We start from the raw sequence: 18,993 nt of genomic DNA, 5'->3' as shown, positions 1-18,993 counted from the left end.
GCACCCAATCGCCCGCCCACACGCTCAGATTGCCCTCAACCCCCCCCTTATCGATTCGCCAGTGCATTATTTACATCCGTTCTTCCCTGTAATAACCCACTGATCACCTGTCAATCACCCCCTGTCACTGCCACCCATCAATCACCCCCTGTCACTGCCACCCATCAATCAGCCCCTAACCTGCCCCTTGCGGGCAATCTGATCACCCACCCACACCAATAGATCGCCCGCAGATCCGACATCAGATCACCTCCCAAATCCATCGTTTACATCTATTCTCTCCTCTAAACACCCACTAATTACCCATCAATCACCCATCAATCACCCCCTATCACCACCTGTCACTGTTACCCATCAGATTAGACCCTTGCGGGCACCCAATCGCCCGCCCACACGCTCAGATTGCCCTCAAACCCCCCCCTTATCGATTCGCCAGTGCATTATTTACATCCGTTCTTCCCTGTAATAACCCACTGATCACCTGTCAATCACCCCCTGTCACTGCCACCCATCAATCACCCCCTGTCACTGCCACCCATCAATCAGCCCCTAACCTGCCCCTTGCGGGCAATCTGATCACCCACCCACACCAATAGATCGCCCGCAGATCCGACATCAGATCACCTCCCAAGCGCAGTGTTTACATCTATTCTCTCCTCTAAACACCCACTAATTACCCATCAATCACCCCCTATCACCACCTGTCACTGTTACCCATCAGATTAGACCCTAATCTGCCCCTTGCGGGCACCCAATCACCCACCCACACCTCAGAACGCCCTCAGACCCCAGCCCTGATCACCTCGCTAGTGCATTGCTTGCATCTATTTCCTCCCTCTAATCACACCTTGAGACACCCATAAATCACCTCCTGTCACCCCCTAGCACACCTACCCATCAGATCAGGCCCTAATTTGCCCCGTGTGGGCTCCTGATCACTCGGCCAAACCCTCAGATCCCCCTCAGACCCCCTTCCGATCACCTCCCCAGTGCATTGATTGCATCTATTTTCCCCTCTAACCGCCCCCTGAGACACCCATCAATCACCTCCTGTCACCCCCCTAGCACTCCTATCCATCAGATCAGGCCCAATACATCCTGTCATCTAAGAGGCCACCCTGCTTATGACAGTTTCCACAAAATTTGCCCCCTCATAGACCACCTGTCATCAAAATTTGCAGATGCTTATACCCCTGAACAGTCATTTTGAGAAATTTGGTTTCCAGACTACTCACAGTTTTGGGCCCGTAAAATGCCAGGGCAGTATAGGAACCCCACAAGTGACCCCATTTTAGAAAGAAGACACCCCAAGGTATTCTGTTAGGTGTATGATGAGTTCATAGAAGATTTTATTTTTTGTCAAAAGTTAGCGGAAATTGGATTTTTATTGTTTTTTTCACAAAGTGTCATTTTTCACTAACTTGTGACAAAAAATAAAATCTTCTATGAACTCACCATACCCCTAACGGAATACCTTGGGGTGTCGTCTTTCTAAAATGGGGTCACTTGTGGGGATTCCTATACTGCCCTGGCATTTTAGGGGCCCTAAACCGTGGGGAGTAGTCTAGAAAACAAATGCCTCAAAATGACCTGTGAATAGGACGTTGGGCCCCTTAGCGCACCTAGGCTGCAAAAAAGTGTCACACAAGTAGTATCGCCATACTCAGGAGAAGTAGTATAATGTGTTTTGTGGTGTATTTTTACACATACCCATGCTGGGTGGGAGAAATCTCTCTGTAAATGGACAATTGTGTGTAAAAAAAAATCAAAAATGTGTCATTTACAGAGATATTTCTCCCACCCAGCATGGTTATATGTAAAAATACACCACAAAACACATTATACTACTTCTTCTGAGTACGGCGATACCACATGTGTGACACTTTTTTGCAGCCTAACTGTGCTAAGGGGCCCAAAGTCCAATGAGTACCTTTAGGATTTCACAGGTCATTTTGAGACATTTGGGTTCAAGACTACTCCTCACGGTTTAGGGCCCCTAAAATGCCAGGGCAGTATTGGAACCCCACAAATGACCCCATTCTAGAAAGAAGACACCCAAAGGTATTCCGTTAGGAGTATGGCGAGTTCATAGAAGATTTTATTTTTTGTCACAAGTTAGCGGAAATTGATATGTATTGTTGTTTTTTTTCACAAAGTGTCATTTTCCGCTAACTTGTGACAAAAAAAAAATCTTCTATGAACTCACCATACCCCTAACGGAATACCTTGGGGTGTCTTCTTTCTAAAATGGGGTCACTTGTGGGGTTCCTATACTGCCCTGGCATTTTAGGGGCCCTAAACCGTGAGGAGTAGTCTAGAATCCAAATGCCTCAAAATGACCTGTGAATAGGACGTTAGGCCCCTTAGCGCACCTAGGTTGCAAAAAAGTGTCACACATGTGGTATCGCCGTACTCAGAAGAAGTAGTATAATGTGTTTTGAGGTGTATTTTTATACATACCCATGCTGGGTGGGAGAAATCTCTCTGTAAATGGACAATTGTGTGTAAAAAAAATCAAATAATTGTCATTTACAGAGATATTTCTCCCACCTAGCATCTGTATGTGTAAAAATACACCCCAAAACACATTATACTACTTCTCCTGAGTACGGCGGTACCACATGTGTGGCACTTTTTTGCACCCTAAGTGCGCTAAGGGGCCCAAAGTCCAATGAGTACCTTTAGGATTTCACAGGTCATTTTGCGACATTTGGTTTCAAGACTACTCCTCACGGTTTAGGGCCCCTAAAATGCCAGGGCAGTATAGGAACCCCACAAATGACCCCATTTTAGAAAGAAGACACCCCAAGGTATTCCGTTAGGAGTATGGTGAGTTCATAGAAGATTTTATTTTTGTCACAAGTTAGCAGAAAATGACACTTTGTGAAAAAAAACAATTAAAATCAATTTCCGCTAACTTGTGACAAAAAAAAAAAATCTTCTATGAACTCACCATCCTCCTAATGGAATACCTTGGGGTGTCTTCTTTCTAAAATGGGGTAATTTGTGGGATTCCTATACTGTCCTGGCATTTTAGGGGCCCTAAACCGTGAGGAGCAGTCTTGAAACGAAATTTCTCAAAATGACCTGTGAAATCCTAAAGGTACTCATTGGACTTTGGGCCCCTTAGCGCAGTTAGGGTGCAAAAAAGTGCCACACATGTGGTATCGCCGTACTCAGGAGAAGTAGTATAATGTGTTTTGGGGTGTATTTTTCCACATACCCATGCTGAGTGGGAGAAATATCTCTATAAATTGACAATTGTGTGTAAAAAAAATAAAACAATTGTCATTTACAGAGATATTTCTCCCACCCAGCATGGGTATGTGTAAAAATACACCCCAAAACACATTATACTACTTCTCCTGAGTACGGCAATACCACATGTGTGGCACTTTTTTGCAGCCTAACTGCGCTAAGGGGCCCAAAGTCCAATGAGCATCTTTAGGCTTTACAGGGGTGCTTACAATTAGGCACCCCCCAAAATGCCAGGACAGTGAACACACCCCACAAATGACCCCATTTTGGAAAGTAGACACTTCAAGGTATTCAGAGAGTAGCATAGTGAGTCCGTGGCAGATTTCATTTTTTTGTGTCGCAAGTTAGAAGAAATGGAAACATTTTTATTTTTATTTTTTTTGTTACAAAGTGTCATTTTCCGCTAACTTGTGACAAAAAATAAAATCTTCTATGAACTCACCATGCCTCTCACTGAATACTTTGGGATGTCTTCTTTCCAAAATGGGGTCATTTGGGGGGGATTTGTACTATCCTGGAATTTTAGCCCCTCATGAAACCTGACAGGTGCGCAGAAAAGTCAGAGATGCTTGAAAATGGGAAAATTCACTTTTGGCACCATAGTTTGTAAACGCTATAACTTTTACCCAATCCAATAAATATACACTGAATGGTTTTTTTTTATCAAAGACATGTAGCAGAATAACTTTTGCGCTCAAATGTATAGGAAATTTTACTTTATTTGAAAAATGTCAGCACAGAAAGTTAAAAAAGTCATTTTTTTGACAAAATTCATGTCTTTTTTGATGAATATAATAAAAAGTAAAACTTGCAGCAGCAATCAAATAGCACCGAAAGAAAGCTGTATTAGTGACAAGAAAAGGAGGTAAAATTCATTTAGGTGGTAGGTTGTATGACTGAGCAATAAACCGTGAAAGCTGCAGTGGTCCGAATGGAAAAAAAGGCTCTGGTCCTTAAGGGGTTTTATGACTGCAGTCCTTAAGTGGTTAAAATGGTACAGGCGACGCGTTTGCGTTTCTCGATTTTGGGCAATTAGCTCAAATCGCCCAAGTAACAACGGGCCCATAGGGTTTTATTACACTAGCGCTTTTAAAAGGTTCTAGCGTTTGAGCGTTTTTATGAAATCGCGGCAAAATGCTCTAGTGTGAATGGGTCCTTAAACACAAGAAACATATATTCTGATGAAATAAAACTAAAGCTAAAACTGTCCATTATTGTTAATTATAGCCATCATCTTTCCATGGCTATAATACAAACATGGATACATAATACAGAGGTTGTTGTATACAACATACATGTGACCATAAAACAAAAGGTGTTGAGCTTGGAGGGTGAAGTGACAAATAAATTAAATTGCTGTGTGTTGCCAAATGCCTGCAACACTTGCCTGAGTCATATCAGAATTATGCAGAGATTGCTGGAAAAATTAGTGATTAAAATGCAGCATCTGCCGTTTTTTATGAATTCAGTCAGCTTTATCCATGATGAGTTGTAAGAGTTTTGTACACAGTAAAACAAGTACTGCATAGATGGCTGCACCTCTTGCATTTCACTTGTATTCAGCATTGTTGGTCTGTGTTTTTACACTAAATAGCAGTTTGTGCAGCTTCTTAAATGTAAAGAAGTATGATTTTACTGTGGCTTCTCTAGATCTATTGTATTTTCCCTATTTACGTTTTTTTTTTTTTTTTTTTACGTGATTTTCATTGGGTGCGTGTTTTTCCCCTTCATTTTCTATGCAATTTTCTATTTCTTAACAGGAAAAAAAAGTGAATAAAAATATGATTTCTCATATGTTCTACTGTTAAAATACACAGTTCTACTTTAATTATATACCATAGAGTCCCCATTTGTAGATACAGCTACTAAATACTGTACCCTCAATAGTGCCTCTCAAATATAGCTTCATTTTTAGACAAAATTAAAAGATTAAAATAACTTCTGCATATTTATGTGACTAATATTTATGAGTTAAGTATACCCCATCTCCTCTTTAAAGCATTTTAATTATTTTATATTCTTTTGTGCCTCTATATTATTCCTGTTCCGATTGTTGACCCACCCTTGGCGGAGGGTTGTGCCCCCATCCCACAAAGTGTGACCATTTTAACCCAAGTAGAATTGGGATTGGTAGCCAGGCGTGCCCCAGTATTAGCAGCTCCTGCATCCTGAAGTAGACTTTCACCACAAGCTTCTTTGTTTAAAAAATCAAGTTTACTGGTTGTCGCACTGATCTTTAGACTGTAACACTTTCTGATCGCTAACCTAGAAAAAACATGCTGAAATTCATGTGTTCTGACCAATCTGACCCCACTGGCTGCACGTTTTACTGTACACTTCAGAATGTGAAAGATCAGTAGGACAGCCAAGTCAGAAAAATCTCTTAGAGGTGTAAGGTATTATTCATTCACATGAATAACAAATACATCAACCCAGAGAATTTCTAACATCTGCCAATTTACTGATTATATGCACAGTAAACATTGCAAATTAATACAGATGATGAGCTGAGTGCCAACATTTTTGGATACTGTATATACAGCAAATTCCCCGTTATCCAGTACTCAGGCAACCAGAAGTCTCAACTAACCGGCATGCCTGAGTGATAATGGGGGCTTTGGTTTTTGCAAGTTTTGAGGCTATTTAAAAACTTACTGAGCCTCCAGCGAGCGGCTGTTTCCTAATTAATTAGCCTGCAGCCGGCGACGCAGATGTGCGTCGCTGGTCCTGCAGCTGCCATTTTGCCGACGCGCGTTATGAGTGCGCGGTCGGCAAGTGGTTAAAGGGAAGGTTCAATCAAAATAAAAAAATGAGGTTCACTTACCTGGGGCTTCTACCAGCCCCATGCAGCCATCCTGTGCCCTCGTAGTCACTCACTGCTGCTCCAATCCCCCACTGGTAGCTTGCCGACCTCGGAGGTCGGCGGGACGCATTGCGTAAATTTTTACGCATTCCCGCTAGTGCAGGAACATTAACACATACATTTTTACGCGTTACTGGTTCAATGCGTACATTTTTACGCATTGAACCAGTAATGCGTAAAAATGTATGTGTTAATGTTCCTGCACTAGCGGGAATGCGTAAAAATTAACGCAATGCGTCCCGCCGACCTCCTAGGTCGGCAAGCTGCCAGCGGGGGACTGGAGCAGCAGTGAGTGACTAGGAGGGCACAGGATGGCTGCATGGGGCTGGTAGAAGCCCCAGGTAACTGAAACTCATTTTTTTTATTTTGCTTGCACATTCCCTTTAAGTATTTGAGGGGGAAGCTTGTGCTATTTTAGCCAGTGTGCTAGCAACCGGCAAGCACATGTATACGGCATCAGGTGATCCCTGCCGGTGCCGGATATTAGGAACTATGCTGTACTGTTTGAGTATATGACCAGGGTTTTTTAGCACCTAATATATGATGAAAAAACAAAATCTAGACGTATACACAAGTCATCTGGGTATGCAGCCATCCAAAAATGCGCTCCAGTGCTGGGCCAAGGCTTAGGAGGCATCAGTTTCTCAGCACACAGTCCTGAGGGCACCCCTGTGCCCCACCCCCCCAGCTATATATGGAGCGTGCTTATAGTTCCGTGTCAACATCACCAGAGTCCCTCTTCAGCCCATTCTGTCACAGTGTCTCATGGCTATGACGTCCTCCAGCTCTTATAACTTGCCACTGATTGAAGATTAGTCATAGAGATGAAACATGTGCCCATATGCAATTCACTTTATTCCAAAGGTTTCTCCTAGGTAATATATTTTATACCTTGTCCTAAAATGCCTTTTAACCTCTTGAGGACTGCAGGGCTAAACCCCCCTAGTGACCAGGCAATTTTTAGTTTAAAAGGCCACTGCAGCTTTAAGGCCAAGCTGCAGGGCCGCACAACATAGCACACGAGTGATTCCGCCCCCCTTTTCTCCCCACCAACAGAGCTCTTTGTTGGTGGGGTCTGATCGCTCCCCTCATGTTTGTTTGTTTTTTAATAAATATTTGTGTTGACGTTTTTTTTAAAAAAAACCCTCTTCCTTTAAATCCCTTCCCTCCCTCGCTCCCTCCCTCCCCACAGCCGGCCAATTACGGCGATCGGCTGTCATAGGCTCCTGCCTATGAGAGCCGATCGCTCTCTTGTCCCCCATGGGGACAGCCGTGTCACACGGCTGTCCCCAGTGCAGCGCTGCTGCTGATCGCAGAGCTGCACAGAGTAAATAGACGGCGTGATCTCCCGAGCGGCAATAGCCGCTCGGAGACTGAAGGCGGGGCGGAACTCCGCCCCCCAAGCAGGAGATGCGCGCGCAGCCTGCGCGCGATCTCCTGCAAAACAGAGCCCCAGGACTTTACGCCAATTGGCGTTAGGCGGTCCTGGGGCTGCCGCCGTGGCCACGCCTACTGGCGTGACGCGGTTGGCAAGAGGTTAACCCTCCTGGCGGTTAGTTGTTTTTGCCAAAAAGGCAAAAATCCTTTTTTTTTTAATTTTTTTTTTTTGTTTCATGTAAAGCTACCAGAGTGGTAGCTACATGAAACACCACTAGAGGGCGCATGTGTCCCTCTAGTGCGATCGTCGCCGGCATCAATAGCAAACAGGGGAACGCGTATATAACGCGTTCCCCTGTTTGGCTTCTCCTGTCGCCATGGCGACGATCGGAATGACGTCATGGACGTCAGCCGACGTCCTGACGTCAGACGCCTCCGATCCAGCCCATAGCGCTGCCCGGAACTCATTGGTCCGGGCAGCGCAGGGCTCTGGCGGGGGGGGGGGCCCTGTTGCGCCGCTGCGTGCGGGCGATCGCCGCAGAGCGGCGGCGATCAAGCTGTACGCGCGGCTAGCAAAGTGCTAGCTGCGCGTACAGCATTTTAAATGAAGAAAATCGCCCCACCAGGGGCTGAGATATCTTCCTGCGCGGCATAGCCCGAGCTCAGCTCGGGCTTACCGCCAGGAAGGTTAAACCACCAGCAAGCAAGAAAATACTCAAAATAATTTTGGCAGTACCTTTTCACCAACTTTTGGGTAGTTTTTCAATTGTAAAATGCTAAAAATGTACTTACAAGGAAAAAAGAAAAATTATCTCCTAGGAGATAACTCAGGTGAAAAAGTGAATTGCATATGGCCCACTGTGTCAGAAAGGGCTGAAAATGGATCCTGGTGAGTCACAGCTACAAGCACCCTCTGCATATGGGGCAGGATACCTTATACTGGGACACATCTGGCTATCTATATTGGGGAGGGGGCTACCTAATACTATGGGTACATCTGGCTATTTATTACTGGGGAGGGGCTACCCGCTGCAGCTGTCACCATGCTTAGATGTGTCACATGTCAGTTTTTTGCTGATGGATAACACCACCGCATGTCAAGTGATAACACTTGTGGTGTTACCAAATGCTTCCTTTCCACTGCATGTAATTGCAGCCAAAGGCAGCCGACCTTGGCCAGCAGAACAGGCGGCAGTTTAACCACTTGAGTACCGCAGTGTTAAACCCCCCTAAAGACCAGGCCATTTTTTGCTTAATTGGCCATTGCAGCTTTAAGGCCTTGCTGCAGGGCCACACAACTCAGCACACAAGTGATTTCCCCCCCCCTCCCTTTTCTCCCCCCAACTGAGCTCTCTGTTGGTGGGGTCTGATCGCTCCCTCAGTGTTTATTTTTTTTTTATTATTATTTGTTGTTTTGTTTTTTTTAAATTAAATTTGCTTATTTATTTATTTAAACTCCCTCCCTCCCCCCAGCCAGCCAATAGCAGCGATCAGCTGTCATAGGCTTCAGCCTATGAGAGCCGATCGCTCTCCTGTGTCCCAGGGGGGATAGCCGTGTCACTCAGCTGTCCCCAGTACAGCGCTGCCTTAGATCACAATGCTGTTCTAAAGTAATAGACGGCGGTTTCACAGTCTAACAGTCTCTGAGCGGCGATCGCCTCTGGGAGACTGAAGGTGGAGTGGAGCTCTGCCTACCAAGCGGAGATGCGTGATCTCCTACAAAATCCAGCCCCAGGACTTAACGCCAATTGGCGCTAGGCGGTCCTGGGGCTGCTGCCACGGTCACGCCCATTGGCGGTCTTTAGGTAGTTAACCTCCCCTGGAAGAAAAGCTTAACTATTTAACCTCTTAAGGACCATGGGCTTAAACCCCTCTAGTGACCAGGCCATTTTTTACTAATTAGGCCACTGCAGCTTTAAGGCCTCACAACTCAGCACACAAGTGATCCCCCCCCCCCCCCTCCCTTCTGCCCACCAACACAGCTGCCCTGCCGCCCAGGGGGACAGCCGTGTCACATCCACACGTGCCATCTTCCTGCAAAACCCCGCCCCAGGACTTGACGCCAATTGGCGTTAGGCGGTCCTGGGGCTGCCGCCACGATCACACCCATCGGCGTGATGCAGACGTCTAAAGGTAAAGAGGCTAGTTCTGTACTTAACATAATTCTAGTAGAGCCTTTTTCATTTATGGCTTCAACATCCAACCTGGCTAACACAGAGCTTTATTAAAGGACCACTGTCGTGAAATAAAATGTTAAAATTTAAAATATATGTAAGCATATACAGATAAGAAGTGCATTATTCACAGAGTAAAATGAGCCATACGTTACTTTTCTCCTATGTTGCTGTCACTTACAGTAAGTAGTAGAAATCTGACAACTAACAGGTTTTGGACTAGCCCATCTCCTCATGGGGGATTCTCAGGGATTTCTTTATTTTCAAAAGTACTTAGTGAATGGCAGTTGCCTCGTCCAGCTGCCAAAAAGTGTACGGTGAGCAGGCAGGCTGGCCGGCCAGAATCTTTGTATAAATCTTTTTCAGGGAGTGTCTTAATAAAGAATACAGGACATGCTGAAAATCCCCTATGGAGAGATGGACTAGCCCAAAACCTCTCGGTAATGTCAGATGTATACTACTTACTGTAAGTGAGAGCAACAAAGGAGAAAAGTAATTTATGGCTCATCTTACTGGAAGAAACGTACGTGTTATTTGTATGTGTTGTATGTGTTTATATATGCCGTATGTTTCGGACTATAAGAAACACTTTTTCTCCCCAAAAAATAGGGGTAAAAAGTCAGTGTGTCTTATCGTCCGAATGTAAGAATGTGTGTGCCCATGCTACTGCAGAGCGCAGCAGAAGATCTCACCTAATCCAGATGGTGCGTTCCAGTCCTCAGCCTACTGCAGCCGCTGCTCTGAGTCCTCTGGCTTGTGTCTCCTCCGCCACTCCGAGTTCCCCTGCTGCTCCACCTGGGGATCCAAGTCCAGCGCTTCTGCCCCTTGCGTGCACCCGATCTCGCTGCCACTTCGGGCCAGGCATGGAGGAAGTCGGGGGGCGGGGGGGTAGGGGGGAGAGCCAAGTCCAGCGCCTCTGCCCTTTGTGTGCACCCAAGCTCACTGCCACTTCGAGCCGGGCATGGAGGAAGCTGGGGGCGGAAACCAAGAAAGCGGTCGGAGGTGAGTCCGAGCACCAGAGTCCTAGCTTAAAAGAGTTGCTCTTCCTGCCGCGATGTTGATGATGGAGGAAGTGCATGGCATGTGATGGAGGAGTCCTTGGCGTTGCATCCTCTCCTTCCCTAGCGCATGTGTCTTTCTCTTTCCACCCGATCTCACTGCTGCTTCTGGCTATTGTAGAGGAAGGGGCAGATTCCTTGGTGATGCATCGGGCTGGGCTGTTGTCCATGTACTTGAGCGCTGTATGGGATGGAGGAAGCCGGGGGTGCCAGCGAGTGGAAAACCACGAAAGCAGGCAGACTGGAGGCTGAGCACCGAAGTCCTTGCTAGAGTGAGTTCCCCTTCGGGCCAGAGGAAGTGTGTGTGTGTGTGTGTGTGTGTGTGTGTGTGTGTGTGTGTGTGTGTGTGTGTGTGTGTGTGTGTGTGTGTGTGTGTGTGTGTGTGTGTGTGTGTGTGTGTGTGTGCTGCAGAGTAGAGTAACTCGTGGAGAATGAGATGAGGCAGATGCTGATGTGATGCTGCTAATGTTTCATTGTTGCAGCACACCTATCCCATGTATCCACAAACACAGGTCACCTAGCTGATTTGGTTGAGAGCTGCACTCTGCAGTTGTCTCAGGGATGTGGGAAACGGATGGTGACAGGGTGGCTTAGTGTACTTGATGGGAAGCAGTAGTTAGAGGGGATTAGTTTGATTGGTGGTGACAGAGTGGGTTATTGTACTTGGGGAGCAGAAGTGGTTATCGTAGTTAGTGGATATTAATGTATTTGATAGTGACAGGGTGGGTTAGAGTACTTGGGGGGGCCTCAAGGGTTAGTGTAGATGGACAGTGTAGCTTAGGAGAATTAGAATTCAGCTGGGGGGAGGGGGGGGGAGCTCCACAAGACGCCCCTACACCATAGATGAAAAAACAGAGGCGCCAACAGGATAAAAATGATGCCAATTAAAACCAAATAAAATGTAGGTGGCACTGGTGGATTTGCCTTCCCTACAAAAACAAACCACCACTATATATGGTAATAGATGTAAATTTTTAATCAATTTCAAACTCCCAAAAACAATTAATCTGCAACGCGTTTCACGGGACACAAGCCCGCTTCCTCAGGCAAAACACATAAAAAGCAGGAGCAACCAAGTAGTGGTCAGTACTAGCGTGGCGCCTCTGTCTCTTGAACAGAGGCGCCATGCTAGTACTGACCACTACTTGGTTGCTCCTGCTTTTTATGTGTTTTGCCTGAGGAAGCGGGCTTGTGTCCCGTGAAACGCGTTGCAGATTAATTGTTTTTGGGAGTTTGAAATTGATTAAAAATTTACATCTATTACCATATATAGTGGTGGTTTGTTTTTGTAGGGAAGGCAAATCCACCAGTGCCACCTACATTTTATTTGGTTTTAATTGGCATCATTTTTATCCTGTTGGCGCCTCTGTTTTTTCATTACGTGATCATCCACCTGGTGGATAGGTGTGGACACCTTTTTTCTTCTATACAGAGAGCGACTTTTTAGCCTGAGCGGGGACAGGCCTAATCTCCCCGTCTGTGCTATAAGTGGTTGCCTGTACGTGGCAACCCACACTTGTGAGTATAATTCTACTATTATCATTTGACGTCTACTGTGTTACAATATTACACTATCGGGGGCTCTCGATTGTTCCTTTCTTCTCTCCCTACACCATAGATGCACCAGGTTTAGAATATATTTTTTGCCTGGTTTTTGCCCTCTAAACCTAGGTGCGTTTTATGGTCCGGAGCGTCTTATAGTTCGAAAAATATTTTACATTTTAAGATTTTCACGACAGTGGTCCTTACAATTAGTTTTGCCTACATTGGTCAAAAGCAAAGTTGAGTTATCTTGGTAGCTTTTTTTTTTTTTTTTTTTTTTTTTTTTTTTTTACTGGTTGAACTGTTCTCTACAGAAACTTAATGAAAGGTATAACTAGCTGCAAAGCATTGTTCTTGTAAAAAGAGGATAAGGTTGTTTCTAAATGAAAAATAAGAAAGTGTGATGTTTTAATTTGGATTTATTTTTTTTAAGTTACTGTTTGTTTTATGGCAGAGATATCAGGGGACAGATTCATTGCATCCATAATTTCCCTGGCGATGTTTTTCACTCAAGGGGAATGTCACAATCTTTAGCTCTACTGACAATGTTGCCAGCTAATTAGTAATAACACAGCCACCCACTGTTCTGTAACACATCCAAGACTAACAACTCTTCGGAGGACATGCCAGTAAAGAAAACTAATGTATTACGTGTGAAAATTGGTTTATTTAGTTGTCCTTTTGCAATGATATCTATGTAGTGTTCTGCGCCTGCATTAAACTTTACTTTATCGTCATGCACAATAATAGAAACGAGATCATTTTTGTTACAAAGGACATTTGCCAATATCTGCCCATAATATGATTTAAAAAGAGGTATTTGGCTATCAAAATAGCAATAGCAAACATCCATGTCATGTTTATTGAGCCTTTAACTGTTTCCATTTTGCTTTGAAGTACCACTGTAACTAATTTAACAACCTTAAATTAGGCACAGTGCTCAGTATACTAGTAATAGTAGCATTACGTTAGCCCGTCTTCAGTGTGACCCAAACAGCCGTTCAGCTGGGTTTCTGAAGAGTCTGCACAGCATGCTTCATTGACTCAACCCAAATTTTATTTCTGGTAAGGGTTTGTGTCAATGGCCCTGGGATAAGCAAAAACCCTCAATCAAATCAGATCCCAGACAATTTTTTTTTTCTCTACAGACAACTAAGATAAAAAAAAATGTTGAGCAAGTTCCACTTTCACAGTTGTTCCTGGGGTGCGTGTTTTTGGGACTTAATAGGTGGACTTTTTTTTTTTAGCCAAAGAATAACTTGATTAGTTCAAAAATTACAGAGCATTGTTTTTGTTCTACATTAGAGTCTGAGAACAATGTCCAGTGGTAATTTTGGAGTCCCACATAAATATGAGGTGGAAGGTACTGCATCTAGATTCATAGATCTATTATAGTCAATTATCTCAGTGTATGGTGGCATTTACAAGGCAATCAAAGTGTGTGGGTGTATTAGAACCATAGAAACACATTAAACTCACTCTGATGTTGAATCCTAAAAGGTCGCTAATGACACCAGACAATGCAGAAAGGATGACAACACGGGTTATATTGTAGATTAAAGGATTCATTGCAAGTCCATACAACCTGAAAGGGGTGTCAATTTCCTGCAAAGTAACAAAAAAATATTTTCAGTAATGGTGATGTTGCTTAAAAACACTTGTGTAACAAATTTATCATAATAAGGAACAAACAACTATTTGAGCCACACATCCAAACACATTCCAGAAGGACATCCAAATTATCTATCCTCTGTAAACTTCAGAGCTCATGACTCTAAAATCAGAAACTGACTGGTCAAAAAGGAGCTGTGCAGAACAGAAGCATGGGGAAAACCACATCTATCAGAGAGCTCATCTCACATTTGGGGAAAAGGTTACATGTTTTCTAGATAATATTCTGATTAGAGATTATTCTAAAGTCAAACTCTGGCTCTAAGGGGTGGACAAAAGTGTTATCTGATAAAGTTTTAAAATGTTTCCTGTGTAATATCTTAATATTGTGAGTACTGGTGAAAGGTTAGTGAATTTGTTTTGGCGCTATTAAACTTACATCTTGGGATTTTTATTTTTTTTTAAATCTCATTTTGTGTTATGCATATAACTGCAGCCCCATAGCTGGTACTTACCTTACAGTGGTGGCTGGATAGTGTAATGGCTACAAACTCTGCCTTGGACACAGGGGACCTGGGTTCAAATCTTGGCTCTTCCTGTTCAGTAAGCCAGCACCTATTTAGTGAGGAGACCTTGGGCAAGTCTACCTAACACTGCTACGTCCTATAGAGCACCTCTGGCGCACTAAGTATGCCAGGAGAAAAGTGCGATATAAAGGTTATTTGTCTTGTCTTGACTATATGTTGTCATGCTGACTGCCACACAATGCAGAATTAATTCTTAGTACAGCTTTTCTGGAAAATCAGACTCAAAGTCAAATAAGAATGATTTATTCTGCCTCATAGGAACTACAAAACATTAACCTTTTGGGGGCCGCCTCTACGAGATCCTACGCCGCATTTGTGGCTGTTCTATCCTAATGCGGTGTAGGATCTACGCCGCCCGCAGTTACCGCTCCCCGGCGTGGTCGTGTGCACCCGAGAGGGGAGATTAAGCTATTGACAGTTGACATCTCCCCTCAGTGATCAGCAGCCATCGCGTATGGATGCTGATCACATGACCACTACGATCACTGGCAGATCATAGTTAATTACCACTGCAAGCTGCGGTGGTAGGGGGGTAAGAAGAGGATCCAATCACCTCCCTGCCGTTCCCACGGCAATGGGCGCTCACCGCCGCTCTGACCAGCATCTCTGCTTTCTCTGACGTCAGCACAGGACCCGGCTTTATGATGTCATCAAGCCACGACCTGGAACTGAGCAGAGATGCCGGCCGGATCGGAGGGGGCTACTGCGGCTCATCGCTGGAGCCTGAAAGTTGTGTGAAGGCTGATGCGTGCAGGAAAGAAATCTGGCTAAAGGGGGAACACACAGCCCAGCACGCCACAGAGGGTATCCGGCTGCCTGCCCTCCCCCCCCCCCCCCCAATGGACGCCCTGCCCTCCCATACAAGGCCTGGTCCTTAAGAGGGGATAGGCAGACGGACCCCATATGGTTAAAGGACCACTACTGTGAAAATCTTAAAATTTAAAATACATGTAAACACATACAAATAAGTAGTACGTTTCTTCCAGAGTAAAATGAGCTGTACATTATTTTTCTCCTAACACCAAGGGGTCTCTATGCAGGGTGTACACAGATAGGGTGATGTTTTGCCAATCTATTGTCACATCTGTTGGAATGTTTGATGAATCATATTTAACACAGAGGTGTGCATTTTACTGGTGCCCACATGCTTTTTTACTGTTTATTGGAACTGTGACTTGTCTAATTTACACGTGGAAGCACAGAGAAGTTGCAAGAGCTGGGTTTTACAGAAAGTGTTCTCAAGAGGACCATTTTGTGTGCATGAACTACTGTTTCTTCTGCCAATTTGTTTACTTTTCTCCTATGTTGCTGTCACTTATAGTAGGTAGTAGAAATCTGACAGAGCCAACAGGTTTTGGCTTAGCCTATCTCCTCATGGGGGATTCCCAGGTTTTGTTTACTTTCAAAAGCACTTAGTGAATGACATTTGTTCTGTCCAACTGATAAATAAAGGGTGCAGGGAGGCTGGCAAGCATTATTGTATAAATCTTTTTCAGGGAGTGTCTTTATAAAGACTAAACACCTTGCTGAGAATCCCCCATGAAAAGATGGACTAGCTCAAAACATGTCAGTTCTGTCACATTTCTACTACCTACTGTAAGTGACAGCAGCATAGGAGAAAAGTAATTTATGGCTCATTTTACACTAGGAAAAAAAATGCTTTTTATTTGTAAACATTTACATGTATATTAAAGTTTACAATTTTTTGCGATAGTGGTCCTTTAAGGCTAGGTACACAGTGGGCATTGCGTTCCCTCTAACAGCAGGAATGCAACACAATGGATTGAGAAAGTATGCTTTGTGTTGCATCGTATACAGTGAAGCATGCGACCATTTAGTATGCTTCACCAGTGCTATTCACTTGCACATTTTGCGGTAACGCACTGCATGCAGTGATTTGGGATGCCGCACGCCTCTAAACTGCACCAGCCAAACTGAACACTGCATAGGTGGTGTATTGTAGTGCGAAAAGCCACAGTACAATGCACACATTACATTGTACCTCTGTGAATGTAGCTAAAGAGACACCCAAGGATATCCAAGATAGTTAAACTATGGTAAAAAAAAAAAGGAGTGGAAGTGGTAGCCTACATAAAACATCAAAGCCATTATACCTAGTCAGACTGTATTGCACTTCCTAAAATACTGTAGATGTCCATATGGCACACAGTATGTAGGCAGGGCCGGATTTAGGGGCAGGGCCCCAAGGCCGGTTCCTAGGGCGCCACTAGGGGCGGCTGGTGACAGGCTGACCCCGAGAGCCACTCCGCAAGTCCGCACATGGCCCCTTTACTATACCTGCTTGAAGTGGTGCAGGTGGGAGCGAGTGGCTAGTACAGGCAGGACTCGGGAGGCTGCAGCGATCGACTTGCTGTGATTGGGCAGCAGCCACCCTGCCCCTCCCCTTCCCCTCATCCTCAGCAGGAGCAGAGTCACTCTCACCTCTTCGCTTCCAGCATTGAAGGTTCCTCTATTGCTCCAGCAACTGCTGCTGTGCATCTCTCTCCAGTCGGTGTCTTTCCCATGTGACTCCAGTCACGATGGGAATCTCCAACAGAGAGAGATGCACAGCGGCAGCTGAACTGATGGAGCGATGGAGGAACCTTCGGCGCTGCTAGCAGAGGGGTGTGACAATCCAGCCCCGCGATCCCGTCGTGATCTGCTCCCGTTAGCGTACGCAGGAAGTACGGGCGCAGACGGACAACGAGACCGGTTGCTGGATCGTCAGAGGTTGAACAAAGAAAGAAAAAAGGCGACAGAGCGTGCCAATCCCATCTAATCTGCTCCCGTTAGCATACGCAGGAAGTACGGTGAACAGACTGACAAAGATTGGTCGCGCAGCTGCCTACAATATGTAATGGGACAAACATCCACCAATCCCGTATTACTAGGCCACTGTTACCATGCAGGTCTCATGCACTAGAGACTGCTGGAGGCAAATTCACTGTGTGCGTAGTAAACAGTTAAGATTGGTTGGAGGTACCCATACATGTACAATTCTGATTGTATATACAATCGGTAAACTAAAAATATCGATTTACCACTGGAAATCGGGTAAATACACTGCCACCACTCTTTGATTTTGGATAGGGCAAAGAGACCCCAACGCTATCATAATACGGTAGCCAGCCCAATCACGTTTGACATGCTCCAGTCACCGTTAGGGGAATAGTCACTTCCGACGGCTTATGGACTGTGAGCAATGTGCCGTTAAAGAAAGGTTACTGGGTCCATTTATGATGCAATCTCGATTGGATACAATCGAGAAACTAACGTTATCGATTTCGCACAGGAAATATGGTACTAGCTAATCCTAGAAGGAAGAAACGGTTATTTGCAACCTAGCTAGCAAATCAACAATTATAAGCATATCATAAAACAATGCGGTAGTATGACTGACTCTTCAGAGGGCAGATTTGTTATAGCAGCAATCAGATGACCAGAAAAGGCACCAGACTGAACGATAAAATCGTTAGTTTATTTCTAAACTACATACACACAGCTTACTTTAGAACAGATTGATTTGACAGAGGGAAGAGAGGAAAAGAAACAGAATGTCCGATTATATACAGTTCAAATACCGTTATTGGTAGTCCATGCGGCAATCGCAAGTCTTTGGCGTAGAGTCCAAAATGGCGGTTGCCATGCGGCCAACAGGCCTTTGTTAGAAATAGTTCAAAGATGGAGGTTTTGGGGGGGCAGCACCTGACTACCTATTCTAAGGGAGGCAGCACCTGACTACCTATTCTAAGGGAGGCAGCACCTGACTACCCATTCTAAGGGGGGCAGCACCTGACTACCTCTACTAAGGGGGGGGGGGGGTAGCACCTGATTACCTATTCTAAGGGGAGCAGCACCTGATTACCTATTCTAAGGGGGGCAGCACCTGACTACCTATTCTAAGGGGGGGCAGCACCTGACTACCTATACTACGGGCGGCAGCACCTAAATGCCTATGCTAAGGGGGGGCAGCACCTGACTACCTATTCTAAAGGGGGCAGCACCTGACTACCTATTCTAAGGGAAGGAGGCAGCACCTGACTACCTATACTACGGGCGGCAGCACCTAAATACCTATGCTAAGGGGAGAAGTCAGCACCTGACTACCAATACTAGGGGGGACAGCATCTGACTACTTATACTAAGGAGTGGAGAACACCAGGTGACCGCATCTGATTATCTATACTAAGGAAGGAAGGAAAGGGAGGGACAGCATCTGACTACCTATACTAAGGGGGGAGAAAGCATCTGGTTACCCATACTAAAGGGGGGGGGGGGAGGTCATGAACATTTTAAACCCCTCATTGCTGCCCGGGACCCTATTTTGCATGAGTATGGTCCTCACATTCCCGTTAGCACAAAGTCTCTTGAGCACAGAAGAAACAGAAATGCACAAAAAGTTTTGTTCATAGTATATGGACCATACTCGCACAGGCCCAGTACGGTTACACACAAATGGGAATGCAGCCACAAGGAAGAAGAGAATCCCAGACAGCAGTGAGGGGTCTGAATATGCTCAGAGG

General features: G+C 45.0%; 1 protein-coding gene across 3 annotated transcripts in view; it reads right to left on the bottom strand.

Annotated features, from left to right (window-relative positions):
- The window catches only part of PHTF1 (putative homeodomain transcription factor 1), a 302,980-nt gene that overhangs the window by 1,502 nt on the left and 282,485 nt on the right, over positions 1-18,993 (bottom strand). For all 3 annotated transcript variants that reach the window (XM_068269713.1, XM_068269715.1, XM_068269714.1), the window contains one exon: positions 13,752-13,877. In XM_068269713.1, coding sequence (XP_068125814.1) covers positions 13,752-13,877 — 126 coding nt within the window. The remainder of the gene's footprint in view (positions 1-13,751; positions 13,878-18,993) is intronic.

The sequence above is a fragment of the Hyperolius riggenbachi genome, chromosome 2, assembly GCF_040937935.1.
Source record: "Hyperolius riggenbachi isolate aHypRig1 chromosome 2, aHypRig1.pri, whole genome shotgun sequence".
NCBI lineage: Eukaryota > Metazoa > Chordata > Amphibia > Anura > Hyperoliidae > Hyperolius > Hyperolius riggenbachi.
This window is presented reverse-complemented; position numbering and strand designations above follow the sequence as displayed.